We start from the raw sequence: 12,666 nt of genomic DNA on the forward strand, positions 1-12,666 counted from the left end.
CTTCAAAGACTAGAGATCAATGCATCTCTCTGGCATCATTAGCGCTCATATCGAACGCTGTCATATTTAAAGAGCTTTTTAAGAGAGACTATGGACCATCAGCAATAAAACACCTTCTCTCTCCATTAAAGATACTCAGTTTGACGCGGTCTGACACAACACATCCTCATATCAAAGCGACAGAACGGGTCGATTGCACGCCAAAACACTAATAACACCATTCCCAAGACAACATGACCATTGCAGTGTAACAGTGACGAGCATACCAGATCTTAGTTGTATGGTTGCAGTTTGTGCGGGTTTAGGCAACAAAACTACGAGCTCACTGTTGACTTCTGGTTTCACATTGGACATGAACAGCGGACTCCTGAGTAAAACTTCTGTGCTAGTTTAACCCGGTCATCTATCCCTGACCTCCTCCCAATACACACTTCTCCCTCTTAATACTACTTCTTCTCACTTCCTCTTTTGCAGCCGTAAGAAGTACTACAGCCGCAAAAGGTCACCGCCTAACAAGAAACATAAATATGGGTCATAATAAGCTGCTTACATAGTCGTCCTATACGGGCTGTCTGGTATGTTCACTAGCTTACGGTGGCTATTGTTAGCTGACTTCAGTAAGATATTGCTGCATAAAAAAAAACATTGCTGAGTCAGTTCTCGTACTTAACGACTCTTCCCTACTTGTGCTGCTGTTATTTAACATTGAAGCATTGACCAGTTTCCTGTATTTGTGATGAGTCTCAGATGCCATTTATAAACACGAGCACGATGGAAAGCTGTAGAGGGCAGTTTTATTAGTAGCATTCACCATAATAATAACAATTCCCCAGCCACTATAAAGATACTTATCACTCATGCACAAGGCCAAAAGAAACAAAACACAACACACCTCATTCACTGACCTCTCAGAGAGAAAATAAACTGGAGCACCGCAATACTTTTAGTATTGCTCAGTCTTATTTTCATATGTTCAATATTTAATCGGACCGTGTTGCATAACCTAGATTTTTTTGTCCAGCTTTAGTCTTTGTTGTCCTCCCTGCTTGTATTTATAGAGAAATAGAGCTGAGTTATCAGGACTACTTGTTTTAAAAATAGGACATACAGTACATATCATGAGGGAATGCTTTAAAAAGATCCACTATTGAGTGTCTGGATTTGTTTAAGCAGTGTGAAAGATGCAGAAACAAGAGAGGAGAATATAAAAACACAGGCTGGCCTCGTTACAAATCTCCCATAGAGACCAGGACTTTATCATTTTTTTGGTAAAAGTTTTTTTATTCAGTGCAAATTTGTGAGCAACTGATTCGCTTTTTCAGCCAGATTGGATCAAATATCACCATCGTTTGGCTGTCAATGCTGCTTTTAATATTTTGGCTCATAACTCCAGAACATGAGGCTCAGGATTTATCCTGAACTACTTGCTTAAATCAAACCCACCACCCACCATAGGGTTTTGCCATTGCAGCATATCTAGTTTTGCCCATTTTTTGTACACTGAATGAGCCGTATTTGTTTTCCCATCACTGTAACCACATTTAGAGGACACTCGCACAGTCTAAAAGGACATATTCTGCAAAAATATATAAGATTTTGCGTTACACTTTCAATAAAGCCTCGTCTAAAATGCATTACAAGGCATATTGAACAGACTATGGATGCGCTATAATGCAACTATGGTGCTGGTTAATCATAGTTACAAGCACTCATGAATATTCCTAATGATTTATAACAATAATCACAGCTCAATGTGACACAGATGCTATAATGCAGCTATGATGGATTATACTAATGGAGTAATACGTTCATTGTACGGAATGTTATAGAGGAAGAAACAAGGTTTCGTGTGCTGTTCTTGCATTGATCGTTATTTTCACTTTACTTCAAGCAACCGACGACCACTTACAGTGACTCACAACTAGCTTGTAATGTATTACATCAGACTATAACACAGGGATTTCCTTACTTTCCCACCCAAAGGCCGCTTAGAGTGACTTAAAATCACATAATAATGCATAATAATATTGATTATAGTTATATGATAATAATGTATTACATGAGAATGTTCACACACTATGATCCTTGCTAAGACATTGAGTGACCAGCAATTATGAAGTATTGCTACTTGAAGTCATTACAAAGTCTTTATAGTGTGTTATGATTATTGTCGTGTTCATGAGTGCGTATAACTATGAACAACAACTATACAGAACTATTGGCCCAATATAACACATTTTAAATATATTCATACTGCATTATAGACATCACAATGAGCTTTATGAATATTCATGAGTGCTTACAACTGTATACAATCATAAGTATGTTCATAATGCGTTAGAATACAATATATATACTTCATAGAAAGACTTCATTCAACAGCTGCACTTACGAAATTATGTAACTGTGTATTTGAATGACCTCAGTAGTCACAGGTGCTATTCTCTCGAAATTCAGCAAAATTCAGCCTTATTCAGCGTCCCAACGTACCTGGACAGGATTTACACATTCACCAAACATCTGGCCACCATTAGCTAATCAGCAGCACAGCTGATTGTCTGTAACTACATAAATGAAGGGAAAGAGAGAGCCCTGTGGAGGAGGAGAGAACAGGTGAACATCAGAGTGGATAATGGTCACATGGAGGTAAAAATTACCACTCACGGATGATATGAGGAGGATATGATTAATGTACATAATCGTGCACATTCAGGCGCGTGCACACACACACCTGTGCCTCTCTCCACTTTCCCTCGTCGCTTTGATCCTTTCATCATCTCATCTCCTCTCGTCTGTGTAGCCTGACATTTCTCCATCTCAAGTGCCCCAGCCATTTGAAACACCGGGATACATTTCAGCTGTGATAAACTGAGTGACTCAGATATTCAGCGGTGTGCCGCCACAGAGTCCTCGGAGATTCACGGGAGAAACCGAGAAAGAGAGAAACCCATTTAGCCCGCCACGCCACTTGAGTTTTTACCGTAGCATTTTTCTCTAACTTTCCAAGTGGCTAAATGCTCCCACTCGAGCGCCATCCTGTCGCTCTCTTTTTGCTCTCGCCTGGCCTCATCCTCAGCCTCGGCCTTCCCATGAGAAAGCGAGGAGGGCTTGTGCGGTCCTGTCTCTGCAGGACCCATCCAAGCACAGCGGCAGAAAATAGAATCAGCGAGCGAAAACCAGAGGCCGTGGAGAAATGTAAGCAGTGTCGAAAAGCTGAAAATGTTTGCACTGTAACCATGTAGCCGCTACCTGTGGCCCTTTGCAAGTTACAAGTGTCTTGTATCAGTGACTCATTTGTTTATCTGCCAACCAACACTTAACACCGAGCACCCACTCCTCTGTAAATATGTTTGTCTCTGTAATCACATGTAATTGATATCCAATCCTCTGTCCTCTTCGTTACACTCACTCAGACGTGCGCTATTATCGTCAGTATTAACTTTTTTTATGTGATGTCGCCTCCTGCGACGACGCGCAAGAGATAAAGATCAACAAAAATGTCAGGTATGGAGAGAACAAGAGAGAAATTAAAACATGAAAGCCGAGTGTAATTGCTGATGGTTTGATGTCGAAAATAAAACAGTGTAGGATTTCCATTTGAGCCTCCAGCGTTTGATTCACACTCTCTTGAGGTCAGTCTTTTATGTCAGACAGTAGCGCTGATGTAAACGCTATCTTTATATACTGTACATCCTCGTTAATTAAGTGCTTCACCCTAATCGTTCCATCGATAACACAACACCAGGATATAATGATGGCTGTAAAGTAGACGTCACTTTTTGCTGATACGGATTCAATGTAAGGGTTCCTCCCAGCATGTGCTTTAACGTCATACGTGAGTTTATTTGGTCTCTACAGTCTTACCAACCGCAGCTTTAAGAGGATATGTTGCGCCTGTCAAAATGGAAGTGCATCAACATCATGGCCTCCCGTTAATAATATAAAAATCTTCCCACTCTCCATCCACAGCACCATTTTTGGCTCCAGGACCTTTTTTTTTATTCTCTCCCACCTTGGCCTGTGGCTACCACAGGGATGACTTTTACCCTGTAAGACCCACAAGGTTAGGAAGCCAAACAGCCTCACTAGCTCCATACACATCAGTTTTCCTGCATCGCTCAGCTGAAGTAAATTTACTGTAACAGTCCGCACTTATAAAAGTACATACCCCTGCTCCCACCTCCTCACGACTTCAACCACTTTTTCCCAGTTTTTTTTTTTTTTTTTTTTTTGCCAATTTGTACATTTTCGTAGGAGGCCTGCATGTTAACCACGCTGGCCTCCACCTGCTGACTGCAGCTGACAGCTTCATCTGTCTTTCATGTGTATTCATGAGCACAGGCCTGTGGTGAGGTATTAATATGATTATCGCAGGTGAACAGCAGAGTCGCGGTGGGCGTGAGGACAGCCCGGAGTTGCGGTAAAATCTCCCTTTCTCTGCATCTCGACAGGGCATCTTTCAGCGGACCAGCAGGCTCAGCGTTCGATCGGCGGGTCATGAAATGTTAATGAGGTTTCAGTCATTGCAGGAAACTAGTCTGACAACAATACACTTATTAAAGTTATGTAGAGGCACGGAGAGAGAGGGAGGCAGGTGAGCGTGATGTGTTTTTATTGATGTGCAGCTGCTCACACAAACACAGTCTGTCTCTCCAGAGCACTTGAACTTATAAACTCATGCAGACACACACACACACACACACACACACACACACAGTCAACATTAACTCTATGTTGCATCATCAAAGACAGACCCTCTCCCATTTCCAGGATACTTTGTTTTTGCCTTTCCCTTCTCATCTGTCTGCGTCTGTCTGCTTCTGAGCAAGACAGAAACAGGCACTCACACACACACACACACACACACACACACTGTACAGTACATTCACATACACACACTTGTCTGGATGCAAGACACAGGTCGATCTATTCCCTCTCCGTTTCCTTTCCGTTTCTCCTCTCACAATGACACGTTCAGTTACTGCTCCCGCACTTTGAAGTCGCAGTGCTCTCCAAAGCAGCTCGGCGAGTGTCAGAGAGCCCCTTTTCACTACTGGCAAAAGTAGCGATAGCGTATTGCTGTGTACTGACCTAATTTGATTTAGCGAAAAGGGAGAGGTGCTATGGAGATCAAAAGCTTTAAAAACGGAAAGCAGCGTGAAGTCCTTCTCCCTCGTCTTTCCCCTGTATCTCTTTCTGAAAGCCCGCATAACGCCGTGGCCTCCCTAATTTCCGCAGGGCGCGGTTGAAAGGACAGGTAGGAGGCATAATATCCAGGACGGCAAGGGACAGCTGTCTCAGTGGAACTTGCTTTTTTTGTGAGGGATAACAGCAGTAGGATTTCATTGTTGACAGTGCACGCATATTTGTAAGACCGGGCTGAAGTGAAATGCAGACGAATCCGTCGGCCGTGCACGTTCGAGGTGTAGAGGAGAACTCCCTCGCTTCTTTCTGTCTCATTCATCTTAAAGGATGATGAAAGCTGTTTTTCTTTGTCTGAGAAAAGCTCGTGGAAGTCGGCGGATATGTAAAGACACAGCCTTCACTAACTTTAAGAGTCTCCTCCCCTCATTCATTGTTAAAGCCGCCTCGCTTTTTAAAGGCCTTATTTGCGTCCTGTGAAGTATTTATATTTACAAGCAGACTCCCGGCCATTACTTATGCATGCTGTTGCCATCTTGTTCAATAATTCACAACGCATCCTCACCAGAAGGGACAAGGCAGGCATGGCCCTGAGAGCTCTCTCCCTTTCAGGATTTTTATTTGCAGGAGGAAGAGGGGGGGAGACGAGACAATGAAAAGGATTGTTATTCTACTTTCGGCTCTACAAACATTAACCTCAGCTACAGTGCTCCTAAACAAGATGCTTTGTTTGTTTTGGCGAGGCTTTATTTAAATGTGTTCAGAATTTTTTTAAGGGTGGGTGAAAGGAAACGTTTTCCCCAGCAGCCACTGACTCTGCTCTCTCTTCTGTCTGGTCTCCTGTTGGCACGGCATCGGGGTGTTACTCATACTGTTAGTGAAGGTCAAGGTTAAACTAGCAGTTTAAATATCAGTGTTGTTACACAGACTTACATATTACAGCCGGCCAAAAGCTTTGTTCTATGACGCCGTACGTACCCCACTAGTAGGGCTGCACGATGTTAGAAAAAACTGACTTTGCATTATTTTGGTTTTGTGTGATTTTAACACTGGAATTTTTTTTATCTGATAACTCAATAGAGGCTATGCAAATGAAGTCAGAGTAGGCAGAAATCAAGCACTGAGTGGCAGAAAGACTACTGATACTTATCAAGTGCTGCAATCTTAATGTTGAGCTAGAATTCCACCAAAAAACACAAAAAAAACATCTACTGACTATCGCAGAAGCACACATTGTGTTGTTGGTGCTGAAACAATATATAGTTCAGCAAAAGAGACAAAAGGGCACAATCCCAATTCACCTCTTGCTGCACCACTTAGCTCTGACCCCCCATTCTGCACGTTCACATCAGGGGGATTGTGTCCCGGTTCTTGTTGGGATAGAGGGTTAGGGTGAAGGTTCAGGGTTACACGGCCCTCCAATTTTTCAGAGGCATCCTTCAGACCCAGGGTTGTGAGATCTCTGCCATTTTAATGTACTGTGGATCTTTTCTTTATAACAAGCACGAAACAATCGCAACCAGTTTGCAAATTTCTTGGTAGCTAGCAAGCTAGCTCGCATGAAAGTCCAATATTATTTCAATGTTGCATTCCCTGTCTTTGATGGCATGTAGCTAAAGCACAGCAGTGAAGTTGCATGTGAATTGTTTGACAGCAAGCTTTATTTTGAAAGTCTGCCGTATTTATTATCGCCTCACCTCGGAGCCCATCATGTGCAAACCTGATGCTAGAAGACTTAGTAGAGGGCCATAGTTTGAAGCTTCGGGCTGCTGAGTTTGGAGTGAGAACATGTTGCATATTCACCGTGGTAAGAGATGTTTATTCGTTCTCTACACCTGTCCACTGTTACAATGCCAATAAAGTCTGTGCAAAACACAGCCAACGCACTGAAAGTGGCAAATTTCACACCAGGTTTGTTTTTTTCACACATAAACCAGAAGCATAAGTGCAGTATATGCATAAGTTTTGCAAAAGCTGAGTCACACAAACAGCTTCCACTTTGGCAGAAATAGCGCCGATGTCGACTTGTCAGTGTATCCCCGTTATTTCATACAGGACAAGAGGCCTAAAGAGCACCCCGTCGTAGCTGCTCCTCTGCTCAGCCCTGAGCTGTGATTTCCTTTTTCTTCTTCACAGTCGGCTGCAGCTGAGAGACTGAACAGACTGTGTTTAGAGGCAGGTGACTGCAGAGCTAACCCAGCCATTACTAAACCTCTACCGCAAGCCACGCCGAATCAAAGCACCCACCACCTGGGGTGATGTTGGCAATGCCCAAGTTTCCATACATTTGAACATTAAAGGCTATCACACTCTTTTGCCCTCAGGCGCTTACTGCACACACTCACTTGTCAGGTTGTGTAAGCACCTTGTCCTTAATGGGTTATAGATTTACCCTTACAAACACACATCGCCTGAGGGGAACATGCCACGATAAACCTGATGGGTAGTAATGGGACGGACCGGTACGTACACATAAATGTTGTATAACAGCGTGGAGGACTGGATGATCGCTGAGCTTCTGACTGCGTGATGACTCACATGAGGTTTGGAGAAAAAATAACACACCGGTCAGATTTCAAGGGAGAATTGTTTTTTTTGCTTTCTTGAAGATTCTCAGCAGGGCTCGCTCCGGCTCTGCTTCCCCCTGAAAACATTGGCAGAACTTGGTTACTCATGCTGTGTGTGTGTGTGTGTGTCTTTGTGTGTGTGTCTTTGTGGACAGGTTTGTACAACTCGGCAGACAGCTGGATGATCGTACCGAACATCAAGCAGAACCACTACACGGTGCACGGCTTGCAGAGTGGCACCCGTTATATCTTCTTTGTCAAGGCTATCAACCAGGCAGGAAGCCGCAACAGTGAGCCGGCCCGCCTCAAAACCAACAGTAAGTGAAGGCTCGTTTGACACTTGTGCCTGCTTTTCTATGAATATTTACAAGGCTTGTTAATTTTGTTTTTGATATTTGATGCAATTTATTATGATCTTCCTTCTGCATCACTTCTGCAACATAAGTTACAAGCTGTCATTGTTCAAAGATATTCCCAGTGGGTTGTCGTCTTTGATTTATAAATGAGCGAAGCATAAGTAGCAGATTTGGAACTCATTTAGATCAGATTTTGATTAGGAAAGCATATTTATGCGCTGCTTTTAGTTTCCAGCACTGAAAGTTTCTATCAGAAGGCGTAAAGGTGTAAATGAAAAGGAGGAAACCGACACAAGCGCCTGAAGTGCTTGACAGATTTCTGTCACAAACACTCACAAACATTTCATGGCATGTTCCATGAAGGGCTCCCCCAAATGATTTGAGTCTTTAGGTAAAGAAGTATAACATTCATAAATGTGTTTTGTACTACTGCTCCACTGCATCTCAGAGGCAAAGGTTGTACTTTTTTCTCGACTACATTTGTCTGACATCAGCTGCTAGTTACTCTTCAGATTACAATTTTTCAGAACAGTGTTCCTTCATTGGTTGAGGACATTCTCCTGCTTCATAGACTCAATAAACTTTTTAAAAACCCTCTTGGATTGGCTGAGTTCATGAAAAGTTGACTTTTTAGAGTTATGCAGTTCTCACATAAACATACAGTGATCTTATAGAAAATGATGCAGATTGCTGTAGGTTAAACAGAAGAATATAAAGTTATTCAAATTAGCTGAAACAACTACAGCAGTGAAATGTAACGTGCACACATGCAATGCACCAGATTTTGAAAAGGAAGAACTATGCGTGGAAGCAGTGTTATAGGGGAGCTATGCAGAGCAGTGGACTGCTTTTCAAAACTCGGTGCCTACGTTACCCACAATGCAACTTAGCCACTGAGTGACATCACTGGAGGCAGTTTGTCAGATTGCATGCATCTTCCTCTGGAGCCGCAAAAGGCTTTATAAAAACCTGTTAACACACTTTAATGTGTAAAATTGGTGGAGTTACCCTTTAAGTAAAGGATCTGAATACTTCCTTCAACCACCGTCAGTCAGATTGTTTAATGTATCAGGCAGAGCGTGCCCAAATTATCTTTCACATCATTTGCGCATCGTGTACACTGAGCTTTGTTACAGCCCACGCTTCATCCCCTCTGAGTATGCAGGAGGCCCAACTGGCTTATGGGAAAGCATCTGTGCCAAAAGTTTGGTCGTAATCATGATTCACGAGAACTCAGCACATATAAGATATTCCTGTTCCTTCATTCTCCTCCATACTGCACATTTGTCAGCTTGTATTGACTTGTACCGAAGCTTCACTTTCAGACTCGACTCGTACCGCGGCAGATGTTACAGAGATTAAACTTCTCCAGCTCTCCAAACACCACTCTGCTGCTTGACTTTTAGAGAACTCTAGGCTGTTTGCCCCCGGACTGAAAGTTTCGTGGTATGTAGCAAAGGACAAGTGGAGAATATTAATAGGGAGCATTACACTCCCCATTTATCACATACTTCTCTTCTTCTGTTCATTCTGTTGATTTTGCACCTCTCTCTCTCTCTCTCTCTCTTTATCCGTCTCAGTTACTTAGTTTCTTGTTCAGCAGAGACTTTCTTGTCTTTTTGACCTCCTCTGTTCCTCGGCAGTCACACTCTTCTCGTCCCTGGCACAAATACAGTTGTTGCGTCTCTAATTAGGTGAAAGCAGTTTTTTCGCCGCGTAAAGATTTTGTTTAATCGACACCTTCCCTGCCCCGCTTCCGTCTGTTTATCTTTCTTGTCCTGTCCACGAACTCTGTTTTTGTTTTACTTGCCTCTCCTTTCCCATAACAGCTCACGGTAAATAGAAATAAAGAAAGCAAGTAAATAAAGTAAAAGGTGAACAAAAATGTGAGTAAATAAACAGTGATGCTGGTTGGGGCATGTGAAGTTACAGCTGCTGTGAAAAACTTAAGGTCCAGACGTAACAAACAGATCCGATAATCCCAATAACGAGGTGCATAAACATTCCTCAACAGGATCTCAGGCTCAGCTTTGGCACATAAAGGTGTAAAACGTCGGTGATATTGCTAATTTAGGAGATGGCTCAAGGGTTCTCCATAAAATTTTAAAATCAGTCTTTAATTGCGGCGGCAGTGCGGTTGACATGCCAGCTCCTCTTAGCTGCTATCAGGAGTCTGGCTGTGGCATTTAGGATTAACTGTAATCTGGATACACACCGCTGGGTGAAATAGGTGTACGGGAAACTGCTGTAGTCAGCGGATGATCTCTCGTCTTCTCCAGCGTACGCCGTCTCCCTCGCACTCTACTCTCGCTCTCTAGGGGTCCAGGGATGGCACTAGTTAGCTCATTGTTCAGCTGTCCAGCTCTCACTGTTTTCAGCAACAGCAGGCAGCAATTTTTTCAGGGAAAAGCATCTATTAAAACCCGCTGTACACTAGCTCCTCAGCAGCAAACGGTAGACACACACAGTTAGTGAATAGCTGGACAACACTGTGGAGTATTAAGCAGCTAAAGAGCCAGATATTTCCCTCAGGTGTTGGCAGAGACTATGGCTGCCCTGAATACCAGTTCTGGGGCTTTGAAGCTTCAGCGAGAGTCACCCATGAATATTCAAAGCCTCGACAGGGGGGGCTATCATGCTTTCCACAAACTTGCAGTCATTATTTACTTATATGCTCGGCTATTATTGTAATTATGAGTGTGACTGGAGACGAGGACAGGAGACATCAGCCGCTGTCTAGACGAGCAAGCGTCGAGCGGTCGCGAGTGCGTAGGGAGGCTGGTGCTCGCTCTTGTCACAGCCTCGTGCTCATGGGACTGCGTTTGTGCATGCTGAGCAGATATGCTGGCTCACAGAGATTGTTCTTTGCAGTCCTAGAACGTGCACACGCCTGGTTTTTACATGTATTGGTTATAAGGGCTCCTTGTCTTGGTCTTTATCAGTCTTTTGCCTCTTTTTCAGTGCAGCTGATGCAAAGTTAAATGGATAGATTACACCAGACAAGACTGTATTTTCTAGTAAGTAGATAAAAGAGATGAGTTAGCTGCCACATGATTATGATTATTATCACACTTTTATTTAGCTTTTTTTGTTTTATATTTTACGGCATTCATACAGTATGCGATTGGTGAGTCATCATGTTATAGGAGAAATATAGCCTTGTAATACAGTTTCATTTAAATGAATTGAATATTTCATTTTAATGTGTCTCTACGTTTACACATTTAGATATCTGAATGGTGAACTTGCATTCACAGATACGTTATACAAAAATTAACAAATGCATTAACATTGAAATATAGTTTAAGAAAAGTTTTCTTATATATTTGACATCATTAAAATCTTTTATAGTATCTGCTCAACATTATTTCATGTAGGCAGTTGATGCTCTTTTCCTCTCTGTCTGGGCCCCCTAGTGGCAAGAAGGCCCCCAGCATGTGCCCTGAATTTGGATGTCAAATACCATGGCAACGGTGGAGGCTTTGAACTTAAAGAGTAAATATTCGACTTTTGTTCATCAGGTGGACACAAACATGTCTCTAAATGAATGATGATGTTGCCTCATGACTGCTTGTTTGCCAACAAGTTCCCCTATATCACCTTCCAGAGGGGGCAAAAACCAGTCTGTATGTGCACAGCTGCTGATGTACTTATACTTTATTGGACCAAATTGGTTTTAGACCCAAGTAGCTGCTGGTGTTAAGGAGCTGATATAAACTGTTAAAGTGTGGATCTACAGTGTAGTGTTGCTGTTCTAGTATGTGTGTTTTACCATGTTGTTAGTCCCAGTGTGTTTTTGTTAGATTTTGACATATTATTTTTTTACAGTTGTCCTTAAAAGTGCTATTACTGGTGGAAATGTTCTCTCCTTGAATAACTTGAAGCAGAATGTTCCATGCTAATAGGACTCCGAGGCATACTTTGGAGCCTGTCCACTTTTTATGTTCATATTACCAATTAAAAATATTTTATAGTTAATGGCATGAAGGGGCCTCTGAAGAGAGCTCTACCTCCTCTCCACCCCTGTATTTGACACTGCCATCTGGCACTTTGAAGTGAACCCTTTATCCATCAAATATCACCAGGCCCTCTTATCTGAATCTCTGCCCCCCCCAAGTCAGAATCTTCCAGACGCGCCGCCTGTGGGACGTGGAGCGTGTCAGTGCTCTCTCTCTTTTCTTAAGGCATTAGAGTGGATTACTGCCTCAGTGTGATGTGGGCGCGGCATGCAGCCGGGGAGCGTCTGGAGGTGAAGTGCAGGGTATCTGCAGCTGGCAGTCAGCTCGCTGTCACCGATGCTCATGACTCTTTCTGGGCACAATATAAATAACACTTAGTAGCCCTTCAATGTATAATGTCCTCCCCTGACACAGATAAGTGGGACGAGTGTTTATAGGTGTCATCTTTCATCGTCAGTCGCACTCCTCTATCCCTCACTCTGTCTCTGTCTCTGTCTCTCACTATAGTTCGGCTCATTGACACTTTATTGCCTTTTTCGACTTTTTTATAGCTTAAGAAATATGTTGCCATGTCCATAAACATATTAAAGTGAATAATGTATGCATTAATGAATATAAATCCATAAAAATAGTTGTGTACGC

The 12,666-nt window shown here is 42.7% G+C and overlaps 1 protein-coding gene across 5 annotated transcripts in view; it reads left to right on the plus strand.

Moving 5' to 3' along the window:
* Positions 1–12,666, plus strand: part of mid2 (midline 2) — a 166,197-nt gene that overhangs the window by 135,672 nt on the left and 17,859 nt on the right. For all 5 annotated transcript variants that reach the window (XM_084352886.1, XM_084352887.1, XM_084352885.1 and 2 more), the window contains one exon: positions 7,865–8,026. In XM_084352886.1, coding sequence (XP_084209012.1) covers positions 7,865–8,026 — 162 coding nt within the window. The remainder of the gene's footprint in view (positions 1–7,864; positions 8,027–12,666) is intronic.

The sequence above is a fragment of the Pagrus pagrus genome, assembly GCF_965226575.1.
Source record: "Pagrus pagrus genome assembly, chromosome: 5".
NCBI lineage: Eukaryota > Metazoa > Chordata > Actinopteri > Spariformes > Sparidae > Pagrus > Pagrus pagrus.